Raw genomic sequence first — 27,953 nt, 5'->3', positions numbered from 1 at the left:
TAATTGAATTAAGGGTGTCATCAGGCTTCTTCTCTGAGATCAGGGAAAACATACGTTCTAATAAGGAGAGCAATTCAAGCATACTTAACTGTTTTAGGGTTTTTAATGCTGTGATAAAACACCATAACCAAAAGCAACCTGAGGAAGAAAGAGTTTTATTTCCTCTTGTAATTTGTAGTCCATCATCCTAGAAAGTTGAGGCAGAAACTGGAGCTGAAGCAATGGAGGAATGCTGCCTACTGGCTTGCTCATGTGGTTCGATCAATTTCTTTTCTTATTCCACCCAGAACCACCTGCCTGGGGTGGCATCACCTTCTGTGGGATGGGCCCACAACTGATAAAGCACTGATTAGGCCAATCTGGTGGGAGCATTTTCTCAGTTTAGGGTTCTTCTTCCCAAATGACTCTAGCTTGTGTCAAGTTGAAAAAGCTAACCAGGACATTTGCTACCTGTTAAGTCATTTTCTTACCTCGCAGAGCCAATCTTAGTTGTCCTTGTGTTGGGCTAAAGTGGCCATGGTATATATGTGTTTATGTAAGCCTGTGCCTGTGGGCATGAGGTCATAGGAGATCTAAGAACCCTAGAAGCCACAATGCTACCATTCCTAGAACGATCTTCGAAGTGAGTCCTGGCAGCTTCCACAAAGAAAGCTAAACAGAAGCTGATTTGAAAACTGAAGCTCCAGCCTATGTCTTTCTCACTTCGAGCCAGCAATTCTTTCCTTTTCTTAAACTGAAGAAATTACTTCAATCCCTTTATATATTTCTAAAGATATTACGAGATGGGCAAGGCAGAGTCTAGCTTTGTCACTCAGTCACCTGACAACTAGGCACCCACACAAATGGTTTTGGTGTGCAATGTGGCCTGGCATCGACAGTCTTGAGAAATAACACTTGTAAGGGTTAAAGGAAGCGGAGGGAGTCTGATTGACGAAACACCGAGGTCTTCCCGAAGACAAACAGCTTCAGCTTCTCAGAAGGTTTATGATCACGACCTGAGAGGGAGCGGTAACTGAAAAAGTCACTAGTGGAAAGAGGGATCTGGCTAACGGCCCTCCCGTCCTCCAGCAGCAGCATGTAGATGAAGCAGGCCAGGCCTCGGTGCTCTTAGTCTGAGGTATTACAAGCATTTACCATACGTAAGGTGCTGGTGTCATGACCCCACATATATCTGGTACTGAGCTTCAAGGAAGTAGTGGACAGTTCACTGAGTGGGACGTGGCAGGAGAGACGGTTACAGCATATAATCGAAAGCAGTTCACCTCATCCCAGCTTAAAAGTGTAGCACTTTGGGCTTCAGGTGATTCCACCTCTTTCTCAGTTCAGATCTGGTGTTGTTAGAAGCGAAGATGTAGCTGATGGATTCATAAGACAGATCCCACACCTGAGATGGGGTCAAATTAAATGTTTCTGCTGCCAGTCGATATTCTTGAGAAAGGTATGTCGCAAAAACACCCTTATCATCGGTCTGCCAATATAAACAAGAACAGTTCAAAATGAAGAAGTGCTTTGTAAAAATTAACTTTTTTTGTTCAGAATTTATTTTCCCATGCTTCTCTCAATAGTCTAAAAAGGAATGTATACGTGCATATCAGTGACAAACTTGTTTATACTTAAAAAAAAAAAAAGGCCAGAGTACTTTAACCCTGGCTTGTATATTACAAGTACATAAAGAGCTTTTAGAGCATATCCATGGCCAGGACTCATCCCAGATCAAATGAAGCAGGCCCTGTTGCATGCATACTGGGCACCAGCACTCTTTTTAAAGCTTCCCCAGATACTGCCTTTCTGCTTCTCAGAACCAAGCCAGTTATCACCTGAGCCCTTTGCAGCTTCCCCTTCCCGCTCTAGTCCGTTACTGGGGCATTTCCTTTAGGAACTCGAGCAAGTCAGCAAGATAATAAACCTGTGACTTAATGTAGCAACTAAAAAGGAGCAGGAATAGAATACTTCTTACACAGATCACAGAAGGATGAGCAATGCTGTACCAGAATCCAAAATGATGCTGGTCATAAGAGGGAACTGTCTGGCTTTTGATGTTTGAGGTCAAACAAAGTTCTAGATGAAAGGGGAAAAAATCCTTCTATTAGAAGCAAGTAAGTGAACTCATTCAGTGAGCACCAGGCAGACTCACAAGAAAACTTTCCAAACTGCTAATTTAAGCAGTTTCATTATTCCACAAAACGCACTGTTGATCATGTGTAATGGGAAACTGTAGTTCCCATCTGGGGTGTAGCTCAGCAGAAGAGTGCCTGTCCTGCACGTGCAAGGCTCTGCACTGGCTTCCACCACCACAACAAACACACAAATTGCAGTTTGGAGAATGTACTTGTACAGAGATACCTGTTATCACTGTGATAATGGCTGTCCCAGGCAAGGAGTTAATGCTTTCTTCACAGTGATGGGCTTCCCTTGCTTCACCAAGATGACTTGAGAAAGACTACAGGCCCGGAGTATAATCAGCCTGCCACACTCCTTCACAAAGCTTCACATCCATCCTTGTTGTTTTAACACAAGGCTCTCTATGGAGCCCTGGCTGGCCTGGAACTTACTGGCTAGCCTTGATCCACTTTCCTCTGCCTCTGCAGTGCTGGGATTAAAGGTGTGTGTTATCATGCCTGGCCTAATACCGATTTGGGGGGATGTATTTGTTGTCTTCTGATGAGTTTAGGAAGGAAGCTGTCTACTGTCTTTACTGCTCTACTCTCAGCAAATGGTGTAATGACTACAACAAAAGTCACTTCATAAGCACAGTCACAATCAAGTATGCAATGTCAATCAGTATGTAAAAATTGGTTTACACTTTCCCTAATTTTTAAACATGTTTTTTAATTTTTATTTTGAGTATGTCTATGTGCTACTTGTACACTGTTGTGGAATATTATTTTAAGATGTGTTACATTCATTTATGCTGTGGATTACTTGTTTAAATGATGCAAAGATGTGTTGTATCCTTTTATGTTGCATTTGTTTAACTCTGTAAAGCTGTGTTACTTTGCCTAATAAGGAGCTAATAAGGTCTAATAAGGAGCTAAACGGTCAATAGCTGGGCAGGAGAAAGGAGAGGAGGGGCTGGCAGGAAGAGAGAATGAATAGGAGGAGAAATCTAGAAAAAAGAGCAAGGAGGAGGATACAAAAGAGGAGGAGAGGAGGATGCTGGGGGCCAGACACACGGCCAGCCACAGAGTAAGCAGCCAAGACATATAGAATAAGAAAGGTGGGCCGGGCGGTGGTGGCGCACGCCTTTAATCCCAGCACTCGGGAGGCAGAGCCAGGCGGATCTCTGTGAGTTCGAGGCCAGCCTGGGCTACCAAGTGAGTCCCAGGAAAGGCGCAAAGCTACACAGAGAAACCCTGTCTCGAAAAACCAAAAAAAAAAATTAAAAAATAAAAAAATTAAAAAATTAAAAAAAAAGAAAGGTAAAAAGCCCAGAGGCAAAATGTTAATTTAAGTTAGAAAAGCTGGCGAGAAACAAGCCAAGCTGAAGTCAGGCATTCATAAGTAAGAATAAGTCTCCACTTATTTATTTGGGAGCTGGGTGGCAGGCCCCCAAAGAGTAAAACAAAACAAAACAAACAAAAAACAACTACAGTATGCCTAGTGCCTAAGGAGGGAGGCCAGAAGACAGTGTCAGATCCGCTGGAACTGAAGTTAGACACAGTTGTGAGCGCCCATGTGGGTTCTGGGTATTGAACCCTGGTCCTCTGAAAGAACACCCATTGCTCTTAACTGCTGAGCAATCTCTCTAGCCCCAATTCCCCTAATTTTTGAGACAGGTTTCCCTGAGTAATCTAGGCTAGTCTCAAACTAGTAATCCTCCTGCCTCAGACTCCCACATGGTAGGAATATAGGCCCGTGCCACCAGCTGTAATTCTTAATTTTTAAGTAAATGTTACACATTTCTATAACATTAATTTTAATTTTTTTACATTTATTTAGAGAGGGAGAAAGAAAGAGAGAGAAAGGAGAGAGAGAGAATCAGAGGACCCTGTGAGTCACCCAGATAGAACTCAGGTCATCATGGTTGGCAGTATACATCTCTACCTGTGAACCATCTCATTGGACCCATGTGTTATTTTTATTATGGTCATCTTCAAAATTCTAAATGACCTTTATTCCTTAAACAAACAAAACAATAACAACAACAAAAGACTGAGTTCCCAGCACTGGAGACTGTAGCAGTCTGTAAGGATGAACACAGCCAGAGTAAGAGACAGACAGAGAGAGCCCTGCCATCATGAAACTCATTTTCTAATAGAAGCTAAACCTTTCAGCACTTAAATGAGACCCAGAAAGCACACATACCATATGTCTTAGTTTGTAAATATCTGAATTTTAGAACAATACTTTTCCACATAAATCTTGCAATCTGGGGCCTGGAGGAAGAAGGGCAAGAGGGTTGTCTGGGCGACATGAAATTAAGTCCTACCCAGAGGTATCTGGTGTTGCCTCACAAAATCCACCTGATCCAGGGATCCTCCCTCGCAGGAGTTGAGGAATGTTCCGTGCCCGATTCTGTCAGGAAGCAGATCCAACAGCATTTGTGTTTCTTTTTTCTTATTTGGAACCTTCAGAAAAGTAAGAGGAGAGGATCAGTGGCCTTTACCAGTAACTGAGGTATTTTATTCTGCCCTCTGAGTAATGAATGCCAACATTTTTAGGAAACATAATTACTTAAACCTTCTCAAACCTCCTCAGCTTTATCAATCCTTTACGGCATAATAATAATCTCATGAAGTATGAACATACAGAAATAAAAGCTAAGCCGGGTAGTGATGGTGCATGCCTTTAATCCCAGCACTTGGGAAGCAGAGGCAGGTGGATCTCCGTGAGTTCAAGGCCAGCCTGGTCCTCAGAGTGAGTTCCAGGATAGCCAGGGCTGTTACACAGAGAAAACCTGTCTTGAAAAACCAAAAAAAATAAAGGAGAAGTAGTAAAAGCTAGCCAAGTGGTGATGGCACACCCCTTTAATCCCAGCACTTGGGAGGCAGAGGCAGGAAGATCTCTGTGAGTTCAAGTCCAGCCTGGTGTACAGAGTGAGTTCCAGGACAGCCTGCCTAGGGGAAAAAAAAAAAGTGGAAGCTAAGAAAAATGAATTTCCATAACAAAACAAACCCCTTAATTCTATATGTGTGTGTGTGTGTGTGTGTGTGTGTGTGTGTGTGTGTACATGTGTTCACATATATTAGAAAAAAGTACAGAAGTAAAAACAACAAATTAATGCTGCCTCTTGGCAGGATTTTACACTCTTTTCCTTTGGTGCTATACTTGAAATTTCTTCAGGTATATAAAACTTTTAGTCAAAAACATAAAAACACTGTTCGCAATCTGAGATGGTATGGGTAAGGGTGAAAATCTAACTTCATCAGACTCCAAGGCCCCACACTCCCCTCCCCATGTGCTCACATTTATTCTGACAAGGCTATCTATGAACATACCACAATCAGGAAAATGTCCAGCTATGCTCTTTTTCTCCTACATAGACTAGAAGGCAAATGGCCAAAATATTTTTAAGTGAACTATTTTATATTCAATGCAGCAAATAAGAAATTAAGATACCTAGCAAGTTCTGATCCTAAGCACAGGCCAGAAAAATTGGTCACAATGTAATGGGAACCATAAAACCTTAAAAACAGTAACATTAAATCAAATCATGCCTTAATGTTGTAATTAACACTTAAAAATACTTCTAACTCCCCCTTCTAAAATGTTCTAAACAGCGTGGTGACATAGGCCTACAACCCCTAGCACTTGAGGTGGGGGCAGAAGAATCAGAAGTTCAAGGACATCCTCAGCTACAAAGTGAATTCCAGGCCAGTCTGGGTTACATGAGACCCTGTCTCAAAAAAACAAAAAACAAAAAACAAACAAAAACAAAGAAAAACAAAAAAAAAACTATTTCTACTAGTATTTCTACTACAATTTTATTTTTTAAATTATAATCTGCCCTCTCTACTCTATGACAATATTATTTACCTCTGCAAGATGCAATGCCAACTTCAGACCTGCTTTTTTAGCTTCTAGAAGAGGTTCCAAGAAGTCTTTTGCTTGTCCTATCTTGAAGATAAAATGAGGGTGCATGAGAAAACTGAGCAAACTGAGGGATCTGGTGTTCTGCCCCAGAAGGGATAAAATGATGGCAGATTGGTTTCATTTGAACCTCTTGCTTATAGAGAGCCTTTAATGTGCTGGACCCTTTAGGGAATACACCATGGAAAGGCTGTCCCTGACCTTGAATCTTAAATCCAGTACCAGTGAGCTCAGGTCAACAAGCAAGTTGGGTGTGATGGGTCAGAATTTTTATTTCACATAGATGTTTAGTATTATGGAGAACTCATTTGATTTAGGAAGCTTTCATGATTAAAGGCAACAACACACACAAGCACATAAGCGAGAGTGCACACACACACACACACACACACACACACACACACACACACACACACACACACACCAAACCTCACAAAAATAGACAAAAATCAGAGGACTACCCACAAAGAATTATTTGGCCCCAAATATCAAGACTTGCTTGAATCTTTCACTAAGGAAGCTCATGCAATCTTTCTTTCTAGGGGGGTTTTTGGGGTATAATTACACTTTTAACACCCTTATCTATTCATGATACATAATGGAATTAACTTGTGGGTACAAAGACTGTTACTACTTATTTACTCTCTTTAGAAGAATGGACAGAGTGGTCGTATCTAATAATATCTGTAATTTATTTTTACAGTATTTCTAAAGAATCCTTAAGAAATGCTATGCTATATATTCTGTTGATCTAGGGCAAAACAGGGCATCATTAGGTGTGTGCTGGAGCCTAATGTATGATGCTCCAAACTAATGCTCACCCCACTGACTGATTCTGCCACTAGGAGATAAAATATAGTAACTTACAGTAGGGTCTCCACTGAGGTCAAGGCCAAGAACTGTATCCTCAGTAGAGAGGAAGAACTCTTTAGCAAGTTTAACAGTCTCCTTGGCTACTGTCAGGCCACCTCTTCTGTCAATTGCCATCAAATACCTTTAATATAAGAAAAACAGTTGATACTACCCTGGCAGGAAGATATTATAATCAAGAAAATCACAGTTGAAGGCAGGCATGGGTATATATGGGCCTATAATCAAAGTATCTGGAAGGTGGAGGCAGGAAGATCGTCCTGAGCTATCAAGTGAGTTTAAGGCCATCCTGGAATGCATGAGACCTATCTCAGAAAAACCAACCAAACCACAAAACCTCCACCAATTTAAAATCAACTAACTCCAGAAAGGGCTACCTATAATCATATGTCTTTTCCTTATGAACTTAGCTGCTTCATTGAGGCTACTTAGTACAAAGCCACCAGAAGAGTAAAGAGCAACTCAGAACCACAGAAATATCTGAGATGGGTAGTTAAAGGCCAGCCTGGGCCACATTAGACCATGTCAAGGCCCCGTCTCCAACAAAATGAAAAAAAAAACACCAAAAATCCACTTGGAAAAACTATGATGCATATAAAAAGGACTGAATTTTGCTAGAAAAAGGTGGCTGGCTACTTGGAGTATAGCTTACTCTGAAAGGCAGTGAGTCTAAACATGACACTGCACTTTGCTACACAGAATGAGCCAGGAACGTCTAACCGTCTAAACAGTGTCAGTAGCCAGTCTGTTCAAACTTCCAATCATCTCACCTTTTTGTTTACATCTTAGGATATTCTGGTTTTTGTTTTTAGTTTGATTCAGAATCTAAATGAAGTCTGCAGTTTTTGTTAGTCACTGTATCTCTCATCTTTATCTTTTTTTATTTTTTATTTTTTTTTCCCCCTTCGGAGCTGAGGACTGAACCCAGGGCCTTGTGCTTGCTAGGCAGGCGCTCTACCACTGAGCTAAATCCCCAACCTCTTGATCTTTTTTTAAAGTGTATTTTGTGTATGGGTGTGTGCGCGATCATTTGTAAGGGTTCCAAGTACAGACAGGGTTTTAGTGAATATGTGAAAACCAGAGGACAATCGGGTGTGGGTCCTCAAGTACCTTCACCTTTCGTCTGAGACAGAGTCTCCCATTGGCCTGGAACTTCCTCATGCAGGCCAAGCTAGCTGGCCTGGGAACTTCCAGATCTGCCTGTCTTCACTTCCTACCTCACCATCTCTAGGATTACAGCATGAACACCTGGCTTTTTATGGGGGTTCTAGGGATTTGAACTCATGTCCTCACACTATCAGCTGAGCCATCTCCCAAACTCCTAAGTCTCTTTTCATCTATTCCTACTCACTTCTCTCCCATTCTCATTTCTAGCCTACTTCTTTTCTTGCAATGTATTTGTTGTGTGTCCTACAAAGCTTCCCACAGTTTGGGTTCTGTTGACTGCATCCCCATGTTAACATGTCCTCCTGTATTTTCTATAAACTGATTAACTGGATCTAGTTTAGATGCTTAATTAGATCAGACTTAATTTTTTGACAAGAATAAATAGGTGATGAAGCCAGGCATCATGTATGGCACATGACCATAAACCCAGCACTTGGGAGAGAAGGCAGTCGGACCAGGAGTTCAAGCACCTTCACCTTTCGTCTGAGACAGTCTCCCATTGGCCTGGAACTTCCTCATGCAGGCCAAGCTAGCTGGCCTGGGAACTTCCAGGTATCTGCCTGTCTTCACCTCCTACCTCCTTGCTTGTCTGTATCGCAAGTTCCAGGCCAGTCTGGGCTACCTGACTCTATCTCAAAAGCTGGCTTTGTTCAAAGTACTGAAGATGTAGTGGTGAATCAGTGTCAAGGACTCTGGCCTCTCTGAACTTACACTCTAGTCAAAGGGTGTGTACACTTCATGACAATACAAACTAATGCCACAGAGGAACATGAGTGAGGAGGGGATCTGAGGCCAGAAACACGTTAGACAGACTGGCCTCTCTGAAGAAATAATAGTCAAATTGAGACCTGAATAATGAGAATGAAGATGTGTAAGGACATGATGGAAGGCATATGTGCCAGTAAGTGCAAGGCACTGACATAGATAGTCTTAGCCTACAAGAGAGAGAGCAAGGAGCCAGATCCTGTGGGACTATGTGGGTAGTTACAAGAGGTCCACTTTGCCGGGCAGTGGTGGTGCACTGGGAGGCAGAGCCAGGCAGATCTCTGTGAGTTCGAGGCCAGCCTGGGCTACAGAGTGAGTTCCAGGACAGGCTCCAAAGCTACACAGAGAAACCCCGTCTCAAAAAAACAAAAAACAAAAAAACAACAACAAAAAAGGAGGTCCACTTCACCTTAACAGCAACGAGAAGCCATACTCAACTTGAGCAAAAATACTAGAATTTCACTACCAGATGACCAAATTCAGAACTGTATTCTCATCTTATGCAACAAGGTTCTTGATTCTATTTTTTTTCTATTGGAGGTAAAAATCAGATAACAGTTGATTTTTAAAAAAAATCCATCACCTTTATGAGACAGTAAAACATCACATTCTGCTTTTTAAAAGGGTAACTATTATTAATGCACCATCTTCTTACCTAACATCAATATCTAAGTTTTCTTGTTTGCACTGTTTTATGCCTTCAAGAATGGATTCCACGTAAGTCTTCTTCGTCATTCCTGGAAAGAGCACAGAGGAACATATGTAAAAACAGTATCACCTAGTTCATCCTGCAAACAGCAACACTTTATGCTACCCTAGGGCCTGGTTAATGGTGAATTAAGCGTGGCCTTTAGGGAAACCTTTTGTTTTTTTAAATATTTTATCTTGTGTGTGTGTACATATGCACATGTGTGTGAGTACCCAAAGAAGCCAGAAGAGGGCGTCAGATCTCCTGGAGCTGGAGTTACAGATTGTGGTGAGCCACCTGATGTGTGTGGGTGCTGAGTACAAACTGGTCCTCTGAAAGAGCAGAAGGGCTCTTATATGCTAAGCCATTTCTCTGGCCCCAAGGGGAAACATTTAAGTATAGTATTCTTTGTCTGTCTATGGACCTGGAGACTTAACCTAAGACATCATGTTTGCTAGGCAGATGCTCTACCACTGAGTCACATTCTTATTCCTAAACAATGTGGCCCAAGCCAGCCTCAAACTCATAATCCTCCAGCTTCTACCTCACCTCTAAAGAATACTCTACTATTATCTGCTATCACAACAGGCCATTTCAGTTAATGACTGGACTTTAGTAAAACTGAAAAGACTAAGTTTAAAAAGTGAAAAAAATCAAAACCAACTTTAGGAATAATAAGTGCTTTTTAAAAATGTTCATAAACAAACATAAAAGTAATAAAAGACAGAAAATAGAAAACAGATCAAAATGACAATCAATACAAACCCAACTGAAAATTAGTCTTTGTCCTCTGACTTCCACATGTGTGCTATGGCATGTTCCTCATACAAAAATAATAATTTTTTAACTTAAAAAAAGTTATTAAGAGCTAGTCATGGTGATACTACCTTAATCTTGGCATCTGGGGAGCTGAGGAAGGAAGATCTGAAGTTTTAGGCCAGCCTGGTCTACAAAGACCTTGTTTCAAAATACCAAATACATAAATAAAGAGATTTTTCTCTCTTAGCAGGATGTTTTTCTTCTACTCTAGGGAAAACCCCTAAAACTGGAAACCCAAGTTCCTTCCCTCAACCCTGCTCAGGCCGGGCCTCTCACACACAGCCTCAGAGACATCATCCAAGTTTAGAGGGCTCAAGTCTTCCCCTGGGGTGCCTTGTAAGACTGTTCCAGCAAAGTCTCTAAAATTGCCTTTTACTTGTCATAAATGCTTTTTTTATGGAACCTTTCATTATAATAAAAAAATGATGAATAAAAAGTAACCACAATCCCATTACCGATATTTACTATTGTGTACACATGCATATGTTTAGCAGATGAAATGCCACTAGCTTTATATTTTCAGTAATTTAACAATGCATTGGGTAATTCCACCTGAAGTGTCTCTGCAACAGAACCCTCTCTCTCTCTCTCTCTCTCTCTCTCTCTCTCTTTTTTTTTTTTTGGAAATAGGGTTTTACTATGTTGCTCTGGCTGGCCTGGAACTCCTTATATAGACTGGGCTGGCCTCAAACTCAAAGAGATCCGCCTGCCTCCACCTCCCCAGTGCTGGGATTAAAGGTGTATACCACCACATCTAGCTGCAAATATTTTCTTCTTAGTTTAATTTATTCATGTTTTATGTGTGTATGTTCCCACACATGGGCATGCACATGCCACACTGTATAACTTGAAACGGATTCTACAGTTTAAAACTGTGAGATAAGAATCTCCTTTTCCCATTTCAACATTTACTTTAATAGTTCCAAATAGTTCTTAACTGGCTACACGTTTTGGTGTAAGATAACCTAGGTCTCTTCAGGTCAAGAGGGATTCACTGATAATATATAGTATCTCCTGATTACAAAACAAAACAACCACCTCCCCTGTCCCTGAGATTCTGGCCATGTAGCCAAGGGCAGGCAGAAACTCACTGTTCTCTCACTTCTGCCTTCAGAGGGTTACAGGTGTGAGGCACTATGCCTGGCCTGATCCAGCTCGTATGGAAGGTTCTATGAAATTCCTGCATACCATATCCACCTCAACTCTTTTCCCAGAGGCTTAACACTTTCCAACTTGCTCCTAACCTAATACTAACAGTCTCTAAGGAGTCCTGAATATCTGATATTTCAGTGACTGCCATAAAGTAGTATTCTATAGCCACTTAGTGACATTATTTCACAAGTACAGGAACAAGAACAACCTTTACTGAAGACAAGATTAGAAGATTAAGAGATGCTACTTCCCCTTCTTTATCAAAGAGTGCCCAAGTGGGTTTTCTACTTTTGATTTAAGAATAAATTACGAATAATGAGCATCACCGCGGCTCAGGAGTAGATCACTCGCCTGCAATGTGTGAGTCCTGGTCCTGAAACTCAGCATCATCACATATATTTTTTAAAAGCCATTTCAAGCAGCACTAATGTGCACTCTAAGAACTTTTGTGGTTGCTGAGTAACGGAAGCAAACATGAACCCTGTGTGACCAGAGCACATGGCAACAGGACAGCACATTCCCTGCGAAGTAATTAAACTCTACCGGTAGCGTTCTCTCCTCTGGGGGTGCTCCTCAGCTCCAGGTACTTGACACCATCGTCTGCAAACTCCTTAATGACATCCTTTGTGACCTGACAATAAAGACAACGCACACACGTTGACAGTGCTGGAGGAAGGTATCCAACGGAAGGGCCGAGTGCGACAGTTTTACTTCATTGGTTAAATTTGACTGGCAAAGGACGTAGGAAATCTCCCGGGTAGTAGGACAGCCTGCTTTGTCCATACCTAACGGAGACCACGCCAGCTCAGCAACAGTTCCCAGGACCCCATTCCCACGTGAAAACCAAGTCTGCATACTAGTCATTCTTTCTTTTCTTTTTTTAATTTTTGAGACAGGTAGTCTAAGTGAGCCTTGAACTCACCTGATTCTCCTGCCTCTGCCTGCCTAGTGGCAGTCCTGGCTTTCTCTCCCTTCTTGAAAGCATCCCTTTGACTTCCTAGTGTTTATAATAGCAGATAAAAGAGAAATGAGTCAAAGCCAATGGAGCCACACAGTGTTTGCATGGTGCTGGGAAATGTACAGACAGAAGTAAACAGCTCTACTGATGTGACAATTAGACATTATCTGTGTGGTAGCTAAGGTCGTGGTTTAAGGTTCTTATGCAAGTTTTGTAGGAACGCCCTGTATTTTTCACCAAATTCTAGTAGGCCAATTTTTTCTCTGAGGTATTTGGGAAAATCACCCCTAGGCAAAGAAAGTGTGCGATAAATAAAGTAGAACTATTTAATACTGTACAAACCTAACAACCGAAAAATTGCTGAAGGCATATTTTTTCTTTTCTGCCATCAATCCTAAGAAATACCAAATTTAGATGGGGGGAGAAAGACCAGATTGGAGATCCCACAAGTCTGCCCTACTTGGCCCTTCAGTTGTTAAGCTAATCTTAATCTTCTTTGACTGTGCACATGAACCTGCAAGGACAGTGTCGTAACAAAGGAACAAGGGCTGGCTGGCTCTGCAGACAATACCTAACAGATAGTACTTAGTGAATTTCTAGCAATACAATGTCTGCACCCATGTTTTTTTGGCCTCATGAAAGCAAAAAAGGAATTTTTTTATTTTTTGTTTTTCAAGACAGGATTTCTCTGTGTAGCCCTGGCTATCATGGAACTTTTTCTGCCTCTGCCTCCTAAGTGCTAGGTTAAAGGTATGTGCCACCACTGCCCTGTCTGGAAAGGAATTATTAATAATAGAATGGATAGTTCATATTCACAAGACAGGCTAGAAAATCAGACAGAGACTGCACTGCTCAAGGCAACACGACAGCAATTCAAACTCATGTCATCATAGACAACACAAGGTAACACTGCTGCCCCTTCACCTTCCAGCACTGTTGGCACTGGACGCTCTGGGGACTCCTGCCAAGAACACCAACCTGTTGCCACTGCCGTAACAAAGCACAGCCTCATCTCTGCAGGCTGAGAAACCTGGATCTCACCATTACCCAGAACTACAACCAGGAAGGGCCAACTTACCCTCTTCCCCTGAGACCAACAGAGAAACCAGATGCTGAGAGCAGCCGTGTTAGGGGCTGGCTCTCTCATCTATTCCAGTTCTTGCTCGGACAGAACACAGTCCAATCAGTTAACTTCCTTAACAGGAAAGTGTATCAGCTCTGGAAGAGACACTATTCTGTCACTCTGGATGTGTGACTTTAAGTAAGCTACATTTCATTTTTCTCTTTTTTTTGGTGAAGGGTGCTGGGAAGTAAGCACAGGGCACTAAGCAAGCGGTGCACCAATGAGCTGCAACCCCAGGCCACTTTTAATCTCTTTTCTGAGACAAGGTCTCTCTACAAAGCTCTACAAAGTTCTGTGCTGGAACTCACTCTGTAGACCAGGCTGGCCTCAAACTCACAGAGAACCACCTGCCTTTGCCACTCAAATGCTACACCTAAAGGCGCGGGCCACCATGCCTGGCCCTTGTAGAAGCTGACTCTTTTACAGGTGATCTTGAGTAGAGTTTAAGTGAGTCCCATGTCTTAGTCAGGGGTTCTATTACTGTGATAAAACACCATGACTAAAAGCAACTTGGGGAGCTTACAACTCCATCACCAAGAGAAGTCAGGGCAGGAACCGGAGGCAGGAGGAAACTGAATTAGAAGCAATAAAGGAGTGCTGCCTAATGGCTTGCTTGGCTTGCTCAGCAGGGGTAGACTGCCCAGAGTGCTGAGCCCTGCCATATGAATCATTAATCAAAAAATGCCCAATAGACCAACAGACCTGCCTACAGACCAATCTTATGGAGGCATTTTATCAACTAAGATTCCCTCTTTTAGCCAGGCGTGGTGATGCATACCTTTAATCCCAGACCTTGGTAGGCAGAAGCAGGCAGATCTCTGTGAGTTCGAGGCCAGCCTGGTCTACAAAGTGAGCTCCAGGACTGCCAGAGCTGTTACACAGAAAAACCCTGTCTCAAAAAGAAAGAAAGAAAGAAAAGAATCCCTCTTTCCAGGTCTGTCTACATGGCTACTTCACCGTCGTCACTTTTAGATGCTTGTGCCAGCAGCACTAAACCAAATGCATAGAATCGTCCTGTCTCATCGAGAGCTTCCCACCAACTTTCCTTCTGAGACAAAAACAGCATTACTCTACCAATGGTGCATTAAGCTCATCATCTGCCCTGTATGATCCACTAATAAAGTAAGACCGGAGCCCTTGTAGTAGACACTTCCAGCAGTGTCCTCTGGTATCTGCTGAGCAGCTAATGAGATGGCATCCTTTGAGATGCCTATAAAGCCCTCTGCATGTCCCCAACAGAGAGCTTACCGCACTACATAAATCCATCTACTGGCAGGACTATTTCTCCAACCTCCCACAAAACTCCCAGAAGTATGGATTGTATCTGTATCTCTTTAGATCACCCAAGTATATATACTTGGTATAGTGCCTGGAACATGGAGGGTACACAGTCAACTTTTGCTGAACCAAATTATTAAAGTTAATTCTTCTCTAAAAGGGAATCAATACAATTAGCATGCTTATTCCAAAGAGGAAGAAACTGACTAAAGGTTAATTCTCCAGAACCTAAATTGTATTTTTTTTATTTGCCTTTTCATTTTCTTTTCTTTCTTTTTCTTTTTTGCATGCAGATGTGGTAGATTTCAAACCCAGGGTCTCTTTCATTCTAGGCAAGCCCTCTACCACTGAACTACTCACCTATCCATTTTTTTTCCTTTTATTTTCTGTATCTGTCTTTCCTTCCTTCCTTCCTTTCCTGCGCATGCCTGTGTGTGTGAGACAGAGGTAGGGAGGGGGTGTTAGTCTTGCTATGCAGTCTAGGCTTGAATGAGCTGTATTATAAGCACGTCATGTTTTCCTTAATGACCTGGGCATTGTGGTGAACACCTGCAATCCCAGCACTTGAAAGGTGGAGACAGGAAGACTAGGAGTGTAAGGCCAGCCTCAACTACAGAGACCAGTCTGGGCTATATGGGAAAAAACAAAAACAAAAAACAAAGAGAGGAATGAATAATAACGTAATGCCCATCTGAGGTCTTCTTTTTTTGAAGGTATATTTTTATTTTATGTGTACAAATGTTTTTCCTGCTTGTATGTTCACCATGTGTGTGCAGTGCCAGAGGCCAGAAGAGGATGTCAGATTCCCTGGATCTGAAGTTACAGTGGGTTGTAAGCCACAATGTAGGTGCTGGGAATCAAATCTGGGTCCTCCGGAAGAGCAGCCAGTGCTCTTCACCACTGAGCCATCTCTCCAGCCCCAAGTATTTCTTATGACATGTCATATATGGAATCTTCACCACTGAGCCATCTCTCCAGCCCCAAGTATTTCTTATGACATGTCATATATGAAATAGGATCAGGCTTTCGTGTCTACATTATTCCCTATCCAATATAAGATGGTGATCTTGGTTCTTTCCTCACAAATTCCTTTTTCCCCTCCACTCCCTCCCTCATTTCTTTAACAATAACAGACTTTACCTTAGCTCTTAGGTAGATGTCTTACACTGATTTTTTTATTATTTATTTATTTATTTGGTTTTTCAAGACAGGGTTTCTCGGTTTTAGTCCTTGCTGTTCTGGAACTCACTTTGTAGACCAGGCTGGCCTCGAACTCAGAGATCAGTCTGCCTCTACCTCCTGAGTTCTGGGATTAAAGGCATGTGCCACCACCAACACCCATCTTATAGTGATTTCTAAAAGAGCTGTCATTACAAAAAAAAAAGTAAAAATTAATGGAAAAGAAACTGAGAGGGAAAAAATAAAACATTTTCATCAGAACCCTAATGAAAGAATGAGACGTTCACTGCTTCCAAATTCACCATTCTAAAACTCTTTCCATGTCTCACCATTAGAATGTCCTCAGCACTAGTAGTAAGCTGGTGAATAACTTGGAACATCTGGAAACATCTACAAATGAACAAAACGTTTTAATATACTTCAGTCTGAAAAAACTCATTACTCAAGAAAAACTCCCTAAGTGGAATTAATTAGTAAACTTTAGGTTAATAGTAAGTATATATTTAGATTTACAAAGAACTATAGGATAGATTCTTTTCAAAAATTACATTGATCTAGAAAGCCAATTTAATAGCTAAAAAGAAGATATTATTTATGTATATTTTAAAGTATGACATAATTCGTCCCGTTCTCTAATCCTCCAGCAACAGCAAATAAGGAAAAATCCAAGAAGCAACTCAGTATAGTGTAATTTAACAAACAATATAAATCAATACAAACACTGTCAGTAGTCTAACAGTCGGAAAAATGCTGTATGGTTGCTTATATTTTCCATGCCTGTTGTCTCTTATTTAAGTATTAAAATCTGATTCTTATATATTACAATCTCAAAATACTGACAGACAAAAAATTCCCACTTCCCCAAACTCACTCTTCTAAAGTCCTTTTCTTTCCCTTGTCAATCATGGTCATGTGATCATGAACTTTAAGATGTGGCTTCTTGGCTATTAATTTCTTCATGGTATTGGAACTAATGGAGCCATTCAAGTGGGCATGAAGTTCCTAAAACAAGAGAATATAATCGATAAAAAGGTACCAAATATCTACTAGATTCCTAGTCCCATACCAGGCTCTGATGTTTGTAGTTTGTACTAGGCAAGCTACTTAATTGAGTTAGCTATACCCTTCTACAATTTCTACCCATAAAATTTACTTTTCTTTTGTGGAAAAAAAATATAAAAGTCATTATGCAACAAGAATTCTGCAGTTCATTCTTACCACTTTTGGCAATTCCACATAAAAGTCTGTCTTCCATGGCTGCTGTCCTTCTGCCTCCATCCTTCCAGGAGGAGACAAAGATTTCTCTTCACTCTTACTCTTGGCTTGGGCAGTACAACTTACTCAAGTCAGAATTTCTGAGGTCCTGGGCTTTCTTCAGATTGCTTTACTTAACACATATAAGAAAAAATATTCATGCTAGTAAGAGGTGTATTACAATTCAGAGTTAGTCAAAGGTCAGGATCTCACTTCTTATCTGTTTGTATGTTCCTTTAACTTTCCTATGGATAATGCCGGGTTAACATGCACACGTAGTACATGTTTGCTTTCACAAGAAAACATTATTTCACCTTCATGCTGCACCAACACCTTCCTTAAATGGGCTGGGGCTGTGCTGGACCTGATTTTGGGCCCAGATCCTGTCTCTGGATGGAGGCTTGAAGTTACTGTCTGCTCTCCTCTGGGTAGACCAGATGCCTCCAGTCTTGTGCTCACCGAGTCATTCTGCTCCAGAAACTGCTCCCCTAAGATCACTAATCAGCTCCTGAACACCAAAACTTGACATTTTCAATCTGCTGGACTCCAAAACTCATACTTAGTTGTTATCATCCTAATTTCCTTTCCTAACTCAGCCAGACACAAAATTAATAAATGATAACGTTTCTATCTACCTCTGGGAGTGCTTTCTTACTTATAACTCCTAGGCACCCAATGTAGTACTTCATTCTAAACTCCAACTTGGGTTGCTCTCTTTAAAAAGGGGGTGGGGGAACTCAACACGCCACCGGGAATAATTACATCTCTTTCACACTGTTTTCAGCAGACATACTCAACACCACATAAGAATCACAGAATTTTGGAAGTGGAGGAGAGTGTCATTTTATAGTTGAAGAGAGGGTGAATACTTTACTCACTGTAGACCTAGCACAGAACTGTAAATACATAGCATGTATGGGTGCAGGGGACTAAATTGCCAGTAATTATCGGTAAAGGTCTCTTTCTTCACTTTCCATCTGGCCTAATTTAAGATTTAAATGAGCCGGGCGGTGGTGGCGCACGCCTTTAATCCCAGCACTCGGGAGGCAGAGCCAGGTGGATCTCTGTGAGTTGGAGGCCAGCCTGGGCTACCAAGTGAGTCCCAGGAAAGGCGCAAAGCTACACAGAGAAACCCTGTCTTGAAAAACCAAAAAAAAAAAAAAAAAAAAAAAAAAAAAAAAAAAAAAAAAGATTTAAATGAGTTCTCCCTCGCAACGAGAACTGATAAAGGAGAAACTGTTAGGTTTTTTTTGGTTTTTTTGGTTTTTTTTCGAAACAGGTTTTCTCTGCGTAGCCCCGGCTGTCCTAGAACTTGCTCTGGAGACTCCCGCTGGCCTCGAACTCACAAAGATTCGCCTCCCTCTACCTCCCGACTGCTAGGATTAAAGGCGTGCGCCACCACCGCCGGGAAAGAAACCATCTACTTTTGCCTGCTAAGGATCCGCGGTGCTGGTCCTTTGCAGGTCGTCAGCCCACAACTCACCTAAAAATGTTCTGAAACACCTACACAATTTTTTCCCTTCACGCCGAAAAATCTGTAGAAAAGTGGTAAGTTGAGCTCCCCCCACTCTAGCTGTCACCTAAGCAAAGGGCGTGTTCGCGGGAAAACGTGATTCGAAAAAAAACAAAACAAAAAAGGTCTCTCGCGGTTTTCGGCAGAGCGCGCTCTGCTCGGAAGTGACGCACACTGGCACCCGGAAGCGGATAAGCACCAACCCGGTGAGTGTTTCGTGTGGAGTATTGCAGAGCGTCTTCGGGTCATGGGCCCGCGAAGCCGCGAGCGCCGGGCGGGAACGGTCCAGAGCACCAACGACAGCAGCGCCCTCAGCAAGCGATCGCTGGCCGCACACGGATACGTGCGCGACGCCTTCGCGGCGCTGCTGGTCCCGGGACCTGTGCGGCGCACGCCGCTCATCCACCGCGGCTATTACGTGCGCGCGCGCGCCGTGCGTCACTGCGTGCGCGCCTTCCTCCAGCGCACTGGCGCGCTCCCGGCCCCGACCCGGGCACAGATCCTGTCTTTGGGTTCAGGCTCCGACTCGCTGTACTTTCGCCTGAAAGCTGCGGGCCTCCTGGCCCGGGCTGCCGTCTGGGAGGTGGACTTCCCGGACGTGTCTCGGCGCAAGGCGGAGAGGATCAGGGAGACCCCGGAGCTGTGCTCGCTGACCGGCCCTTTCCAGATCGGGGACTCAGCGTCCGCTCTGTGCTTCGAGAGCTCGGATTACCGCATCCTGGGCGCGGACCTGCGTGAGCTCCGGCGATTAGGCGAGGCCCTGGACGGCGCGGGCCTGGACGCCACCTCACCCACGCTGCTCCTGGCCGAGGCGGTGCTGACCTACCTGGAGCCGGCCGGGGCCGCGGCCCTCATCGCCTGGGCCGCCCAGCGTTTCCCCGACGCCCTTTTCGTAATCTATGAGCAGATGAAGCCGCGAGACGCCTTTGGGCAAGTCATGCTGCAGCACTTTGAGCGGCTGCACTCTCCCCTGCACGGCCTGGAGCTCTTCCCCGACGTGGAGGCCCAGGTGCGGCGCTTCCTTCAAGCTGGCTGGACTGCCTGCAGCGCCCTGGACCTGAATGAGTTCTATCGCCGCCATCTCCCCGCAGACGAGCGTCGGCGAGTCGAGACGCTCGAGCCCTTTGATGAGTTTGAGGAGTGGCATCTGAAGTGTGCCCACTATTTCATCCTAGCAGCATCTAGGGGAGACACTCTGTCGGAAACTCCGGTGTTTCCGCCCTCAGAGACATCTTTTCGGATAGATCCTGCTTCGCCTTCGGGTTTTTTTTCTGCCAGAGTAGTCACTAGTGACCACCAGCACTCAAGCCTGAAGAGATATGGCCACACCTCTGTGCTCTTGAGCCCTGGCATCATTTTCAGTGCAGGAGGCTTTGGAGAACAAGAGGGGCGACACTGCCGAGTGAGCACGTTTCACTTGCTCTCGAGATCCTGTGACTCTGAATGGAAAGGCAGCCAAATAAGTACTTTGGGGACTGAAGGCCAGTGGGATGGACGCCTTTATCACACCATGACAAGGCTTTCAGATACTCAGGTTCTGGTTCTCGGAGGGAGATTGTCCCCATTAAGTCCAGCTTCTGGGGCTCTCCAACTTGATTTATACAGAGGTGAGGATAATTGCCCCGAGAGTCAGAATGTAACAGTAACAAAGGCTGCCTTGGAAGAAGGTCCCATGTTGTCCTCTTGGCGGCATTCAACAACGGAAGTATACTATCAGAATCAAAGATATTTGTTTGTGTATGGTGGCCGAAGTGCGGTGGAGCCTGTACTAAGTGACTGTCGTTTCCTACACCTAGAGACAATGGCTTGGGTCAGAATCCCAGTAGAAGGGGCAGCCCCAGAAGGCCGGCATTCCCACAGTGCCTGCAGTTGGCAAGGAGGGGCGCTAATCGCCGGAGGTCTAGGGGCTTCTGAGGAACCATTGAGCTCTGTACTCTTTCTCAGACCAAAGTCCTCTGGATTCCTCTGGGAATCCATCGACATCCAGCCCCCCATTACCCCAAGGTACTCTCACACCGCTCATGTATTTAATGGAAAGCTGCTTCTGATTGGAGGGGTCTGGATTCATTCCTCCTCAGTTCCTGGAGTGACTGTTATCAATTTGACTACGGGGTTGAGCTCTGAGTATCAGCTTGACACAACATCTGTGCCATGGCCATTAATGTTGCACAACCACAGCAGCACCCTCCTTCCTGAAGAGCAGCAGATCCTTCTTACTGGAGGTGGAGGGAACTGCTTTTCCTTCGGGACTTACTTCAACCCCCACACAGTGGCATTAGATCTGTCTTCCTTAAGTACAGGGCAATAAAGACTGGACTCTTGACATATTCAGGACCTAAGAATGAATTTGGTTGTAGACATTGCCACCCCCACCACACACCTCTTTTACCACATTATTGAGTGTAGAACTTGAAAACTCATTAAAATAAATACCAACAATGAGATGGTAGGAAAATAAAACAGTTAAAGGAGTGTCCATACACCCTAGAGACCTCAGCATCATGTGTCCATTTTATTGGGTTTCTACCAATTTTCAAATCTTAGCCATTTATTGAGGCACAACAACCTTTAGCCTAAGTAAAAAATTTCCCAAACTGGGTCTGTGACCTAGATTATATTTTGGGAAAAGTTTCACACAGATCTTTAGTAAGAATACAAAATTGAATATAGATCAGGAACACAGTTTTGACCTGTTTCTTTGTGTGTAAAATCTGAAATGAACACTGCAGTATGAAGACTTATGCTTTTAGTTTGAGCACAGGGCTGGCTTTAACAATGAGAAAAAATACAACTTGAAAATTGTGCTTTTGATCACTTTTTTTTGCTAATGTTTTGTGTTAATAAACCAGACATTTCATGCCTAATTAATTTGTAACTGGTATAATGATGTTTGTTCCAGATCTTACTCTACCTCTCACTGTCAGCCATCACTGTTGTGAACCACACAGCTTAGCTTTATAGGCAGCATCAGTCAGCTCTCTTCTAGAGTTCCACAGGTCAGAAGTACTTACTATCAGGAGGGGAAGCAGGAAGTGAGCCACAGTAGTTGTGGCTCTTCCTCTGCCCGTCTGCAGGTTGGCATGGTGCTTTCTGTCACAGCCATAGCTGCTCTCATGTTACCTGTGCAGTAACTAATTAGGTAGAGCTCTAATACTGCTTTGCTTCAGGTTTTAGGAACTGTTCCTTTTCTTTAACCTCTTCAGACCTAGGAGTTGTGCTGGTTCCTTGTTAGAGCTGAGCTGCATTACCCAATGTAGTGTATTACTTTTCTTTCTTTTGCTGTGAAGAAACACCGTGGGCAAGGCAACTTACAGAAGGAAGGGTTTATTTGGGTGTTTTTGGTTCCAGAGATAAGAGTCCATCCTGGTGTGGTGGCTGAGAATGCACATCCATTACCATAAGCACAGAGAGCAACCTACAAAGAGGGAGAGGCCTTAAGGTCTCAAAGCAAACACCCTCACCCTCACCCCACCCCGCTTCCGCCCCACCCATTCACACCTCATGCCATAGTCCTTTAGCAGAGACACACCTCCCAAACAGTACCACCACCTAGGGACCAAGTGTTCAAATGCATGAGCTTATTCAAACTACCACAAGTAGCAATTAGCAACTTGTGACAATTTAAACACATGAAATATTGGGATTGTAGTGTACCTTATAATCTACAGTCATTAAACTCCCCTCAGTTATCCCTTAAATGATGGGTCAATCTGTTTCTAGAGTTTTGGATAAATTAATGGCATTTCTTAAAATTTGAGACAATCTGTCATGCATGTTGTATATAACATGAGCTTCATAACTAGGAGGTAGTGGCTACATAGAGCTGTTGGGCTAGTGTGATCCTGGATATGATAGTGTCTTGAGATTCTGTAAGTGTCCAGCTGATTATTATTAACCACTAATCTTAGTGAACTTTGTGACATGGAGTCCCTTTACTCTAAATGTTTTTTGTTGACTTTGCACGTAACATGGATGTAAAGGGTAGTTAGTATAAAAACTGAATGGGGTTGTAATTTAACATAAACTTGATGCCAAACTAACAGGAGACTTTATAATGGACCTTTCTGTAAAGTCATTGGTTATGGGCAGGCATGAATCTTGGAATACAGGCAGCATCTGGCAAGACTCTCAGTGGGCCACGTGCTAGGTGATCGACAGCAGTATGACTGGTGTGTTTCCCATTGGTAAGTTTAGCACAGCCTACCTCCAGCTTTCAGGAGCAAGTCAACGGAGACTGTTAACGAAATTAGTGTTCTCGCCTGTGTAGCAGATAGTACCAGAGCCCTGACTACAAACCCATTTCATTCGGCTAGTGTCATCAATCATTATAATTTCATTGCTGTGCGTATAAAAAGGTACAGGGAGGTCATCAAGGGAATGTCGGTGTGCGTCAGAACCAAATCAGTGTAGCAGAGGGCCTGTTCTGAACACCGCCAGGCAGCTCATTATGGATAATTGGGCTTGGGCTTGTTCCTTCAAGAGAACTAACCTGTGTTTTCTGAAAGTAATTATAAGATTTAGCATGTCTTCCAACTTCAACCCTATTTTTGCAACACGCTTAGTTAAATTATTTATGTCTTAAACTCTTCTTAATTAGAACATTGAGCAGTTTTACCAAAGCATGTGCTCTACGGCTTCAGAGCAGCACTCTGGATGTACTGGTTAACTCTGTATGTGCTGGGTTACTTTCATTAATGGTAGTCTGCAGCAGTTGGTGAGATGGACCACACTGAGAACTGAAGTTGGATATAACTTCTGCTTCCTTGTTTCTTTTTTTGAATATTTTTGTTTCAAAATTCTACTTTCGAGCTTTGGGATAGTTTTGAGAGCTGATTTTAGTGATTGTCTTTCTTCTTTTCATGATTTTTCCTTCCCAACCAGGAAAACTATTAAGGAAAGAAAATCTTTACTCTGGGTCTCATAAGCAGCGTATCATATTGTAATAAGGAAACAAGGTTTGAGGCTGGAGAAATGGCTCAGTGGTTAAGAGCACTGGCTGCTCTTCCCGAGGATCTAGCTTTGATTCGAAGCACCCATACGGAGGCTCACAACCATCTGTAACTTCAGTTCCAGGGGACCCAATGCCCACTTCTGGCCTCTGAAAGCATCAGGCACGCATGTGGTGCTCAGACATACAAGCAGGCAAAACACCCATATACATTTTTTTTTTTCAAAGAAGAAAAGACTGAGAACAACTGTTGTAGTGCTGGCTTTGGCAGCTCATGCGCTAAGACTGGAATGATGCAGAGAAGATAAGCACGGGTCCTCTGCAAGGATGACAAGAAGATCTGTGAAGCTTTATAAAGCAACAACAAACCCATAACTGTTCTTGGATGTGTTCTTCAGAGGCTAAGCTAACACTTCCTTGTCTGGGGTTTTCAGCTAATGTCCACCATTGAGAGCCAGGGCAGTCTAATGCTTTCCCAGAGGCACTAATGAAATAACCAAAGGAACCTGGCTCTGTGGCCTTGCCCAAGAGCAGACTTGGCAAGGGCCAGTCGGGCTGGTGGCCAGGGCCTCAAAGCAGTTAAAGTTTCATTTCTTGGGAACTTGGCTTTTCCCCCGGAAGAGTCTAGAGCTATCTGTCAGTCAGTCTCAAGGCTGCTGTGTGCTACATCTGTAATGCTCTTGAAATGCCCTGTGTTCCCTGTGTGCGACATTGCTTGATTAACTTCCTGCTAACTTTATCCTGATATATGATATTATTTGCGGTGCCCCATTCCTCCCCTGGAGATAGTGTATGAGATGCTGACTAATGCTTGCAGGTCATCAGCGTGTCCCAGACTTCCTGCTGCCAGACTCTCCTGTCTTCTTTATCTTCTTGTCCCCTGGCCATCACTTAGGACCCTGTCACTGGTCCAGGTGAGTCCACCTTTCATCTTTCTGCAACTTCAGTCCTTCTGAGTGGCTTTAGGAAGATGGATCAGATATGTTCCCCTGCATCTGCTCAGGGTTTTTATTGTTGTTGTTGTTTGTTTTTGTTTTGTGTTTTTTGATTTTTTTGAGACAGAGTTTCTCTGTGTAGCCTTGGCTGTCCTGGAACTCACAGAGACTCGCCTACCTCTCCCCTCAACCCTCTACCCTGAGTGCTGAGATTAAAGGCGAGCACCACCACCACCCAGCTTACCCAGGTATTTCTTTCATGATCTTTTTCAGACCTTGAAGTCCTCATTTATTGTCTGTACATTTTGTGATCACAAACTCAACCTCCAGCATCCCATTCTTACTCTCAAGCTCATTCCATAAGGTACCCCTAAGTGTAACCAACCTCTCTCTCCTTGTAGAAGAGAAGTACGTTTTCCGTGGAGATTTGATGAATATGAGAACTAGTTACTAGGGTGGGTTCCTAATCATAGGCACTATCCAGGAATGTCTAGTTTGACATCAAGGCTACAGTAAGTTCGTTGAGTGTGGCGGCCCATGCCTGTAATCCAAGCAGTTGGGAGAGTGAGACTGGTGGATTGTGACAAGTTCTAGACAAGGCAGTTACACATCAAAACCCCAGTCTCAAACAAATAACAAACATAAACCTTACTATTGTGAAAACTGCTTCCCTGAGGGAGATGTGAACAACGTTTTCACCCTCCTCCTAAGGTCCCAATGATAAGTCAAAGTACAAGCCCAGAGAGTTCACCCTGGGGAACCAATGAGTTTGTGGGGCTTACTTACAGAGCACGGTGACCCCAAAGTAGCCACACAGGAGAATCAGCACCTCACTTCCCAGTCTGAGACGGTCTCTTTGTTGTTTGCTGCTGTGTATGTCAGGCTAGCAGGCCTCTGAGCCTCTTGGGAGTCTTCTGTCCTCACCTCCCATTTTACTGTAAGAGCACTGGGATTAGACATGTACACGGACAGGCCAGGCTTTCTGTAGGCTTTTCATGCACTTTACCTACTGTACCATCTCCCCAAGCCCCAGTCCCAATGCTTTTTATCAACTTCCTTAGCCTGAATAAGGGGGCTAGACTTCCTGATGTCGCTCCTAGCCTTATTTACTTATTACTTATTTGTTTATGGGGATGGGGGTGGGGTGTGTGTATACCCACACACGGGAGTGCAATGGTGTGGAGGCCACAGGACAACTTGCAACAATTGGTTCTCTCCTTCTACCATATGGGTACCAAGGGCTAAACAGGTTCATCGGTCTTGGCGGCAAGTGCCTTTACCCTCTAAGCCACCTCACCAGCCCACTCTTAGCTCTATGAAGTGGATCCAGATTCCAGCTGATTGCAATTTCCAGCCGATCCTCGGCTTCCTTTGCTTGACAATGGTCCATGGCTATCCCATATCCTTTGGAGATAGAATGAGTTAACTTGGCCACAAAACTAATCTGAAAGACCAGGCACATGCAATTAAAGATGCCTGTGAGCTCATGCAGGAGCTTCCCAGAATGCTGTGGTGCTTCACTGGCTTGACCTGGTTTGTAACTCTCAACGGAAGTTTAATAGAGGGAGGACTTGTCCTCATTTCTATGTGCAAAGTCATATGCTACCTAGCCGGAAGATTAAAGCTACTAAATAAATTGTAATAAGAATGGTTTTGAGATATTACACAACCCTCTGCCTCTCTCGTTTCTTAGTTTATTCACATTTTTAGGCTTCCATTAGAGTCCCAATCTTATATATCTACTACCTCACAGAAAGCTAGGCAAGATGATCATTCTTGTTTATGAATAAATTACAGACAGTCTATATTAAGAAAAAAAATGAGCTAACTCTTTTCTTCCCTCCCCCAAATACTCAATTAAAAAAGTAGAGTCCAGCATGGTGGCACAGGCCTTTAATTCCAGCACTCAGGAGGCAGAGGCAAGTGGATCTCTGTGAGTTCAAGGCCAACCTGGTCTACAGATAGAGTTCCAGGCCAACCAAGGCTACATAAAGAAACCATACATAAAGAAAAAAAGTCTATACCCCAATTTATCAAATTTGCATTTACAAATACAATATTTTTATTACTAGAGCATAGCACAGTAATCGTGCTAAAATTTTAATCACACAAATGGTTATGTGATTTTAGTTAAGCTAAAATCAGTAATGAATTAATAGTGAGTTGTAATGTTTAAAGCAGAGTGTGGTGATATATTTGTAATCTAAGAAAGAAAACTTGCCTGAAGATCAGAGGACAGAGCCAGTCACAGAGTTAGCCACAGAGGTCAGGTAGTGGTGGCACACACCTTAATCCTAGCACTCGGGAGACAGAGGCAGAGGCAGAGATCCATCTGGATTTCTCTGAGTTCAAGGCCACACTGGGCTACATGAGATAAATCCAGTCTAAAGAGAAACAGAGCTAGGTAGTGGTGGCAAACACCTTTAACTCCAGCACTTGGGATCACACACCTTTAATCCCAGCACTAGGAAGGTTGAGATAGGAAGGTTGATATGGCTAGGCAGAGAAAGGAATATAAGGCAGGAGGAGAGAGAAACAACCCACTTTCGGCTGAGGACTCAGAGGCATTCAGTCAGAGGATTCGTGGAGACAGGATCAGCTGAGGAGTTGGTAAAATGAGAAGTGGCTGTGGCTTGTTCCTTTGTCTCTCTGATCTTTCAGCATTTACCCCAAAATCTGGCTGCAGGTGGTTTTTTTTTGTTTGTTTGTTTGTTTTTTGTTGTTTTTTTCAAGACAGGGTTTCTCTGTGTAGCTTTGCGCCTTTCCTGGTACTCGCTTTGGAGACCAGGCTGGCCTCGAACTCACAGAGATCCACCTGCCTCTGCCTCCCGAGTGCTGGGATTAAAGGCGTGCGCCACCACCGCCCGGCCGGTTTTTATTATATTTAGGATTCATGAGACGGCAGAGATTATATCTGGGCATGATTGTGCATGCTACAATCCTAGGCTTAGGCAGAAGGTTTATAAATTTGAGATCAGTCTGGGAAGCTGCAAGACTCTGTTTCAAAACAAAACAATAACAAAAAAAAAAAAAAGACCCATGGGCTGTTGTTGGTTGAACTAACCAAAGGCATACAGTGACAGACACATAGGTTACATAATTAGCAAACAGAGTCCCAGAGCTGTGCCCGCCATCACCACACTACACTCAGACAGATGCTGGGCAGTGTAAATTCTCAAGAGCTTGGAAAATGCAGGTTGGAAGCCATAGATGAAAGGAGGGAACCATTGTGGACCCTGATTTGGAGACTTCCGTGGTGTTTTAGGAAGTACAG

General features: G+C 43.3%; 2 protein-coding genes and 1 non-coding gene across 13 annotated transcripts; 2 read left to right on the top strand and 1 right to left on the bottom strand.

Annotated features, from left to right (window-relative positions):
- Positions 1-84: 84 nt before the first annotated feature.
- Positions 85-19,114, bottom strand: Adal (adenosine deaminase like). Of its 11 annotated transcripts, none has more exons than XM_052724265.1 (12): positions 19,000-19,114; positions 17,248-17,416; positions 16,901-17,031; positions 16,359-16,419; positions 12,414-12,488; positions 12,035-12,122; positions 9,488-9,569; positions 6,898-7,024; positions 5,977-6,057; positions 4,430-4,568; positions 1,958-2,058; positions 85-1,468 (listed from the first exon to the last, which is right to left on the bottom strand). In XM_052724265.1, the coding sequence occupies exons 2-12, from the start codon at positions 17,305-17,307 to the stop codon at positions 1,274-1,276; spliced, it is 1,140 nt and encodes a 379-aa protein (XP_052580225.1). In that variant the 5' UTR covers positions 17,308-17,416; positions 19,000-19,114; the 3' UTR covers positions 85-1,273. The 11 variants fall into 11 exon arrangements, with proteins under 11 accessions (XP_052580225.1, XP_052580226.1, XP_052580227.1 ...); XM_052724266.1 differs by having other exon boundaries at positions 18,972-19,058; XM_052724267.1 differs by having other exon boundaries at positions 17,248-17,411; positions 19,000-19,023.
- Lcmt2 (leucine carboxyl methyltransferase 2) lies at positions 19,044-21,658 on the top strand. The gene has a single exon (XM_052724260.1). It carries the CDS (start codon positions 19,044-19,046, stop codon positions 21,102-21,104), a length of 2,061 nt encoding a protein of 686 aa, XP_052580220.1. The 3' UTR covers positions 21,105-21,658.
- Positions 21,659-23,999: 2,341 nt separating this feature from the next.
- LOC128102720 (U6 spliceosomal RNA) lies at positions 24,000-24,106 on the top strand. Its single transcript, XR_008215489.1, has one exon. It is a non-coding gene; the product is annotated as a U6 spliceosomal RNA (small nuclear RNA).
- The last annotated feature ends 3,847 nt before the right edge of the window (positions 24,107-27,953 follow it).

Source organism: Peromyscus californicus, unplaced genomic scaffold (assembly GCF_007827085.1).
Source record: "Peromyscus californicus insignis strain IS unplaced genomic scaffold, ASM782708v3 Scaffold_7__1_contigs__length_154581171, whole genome shotgun sequence".
Classification (NCBI taxonomy): domain Eukaryota; kingdom Metazoa; phylum Chordata; class Mammalia; order Rodentia; family Cricetidae; genus Peromyscus; species Peromyscus californicus.
Note: the sequence above shows the minus strand (reverse complement) of the source record. Positions and strands in the feature narration are given on the sequence as shown.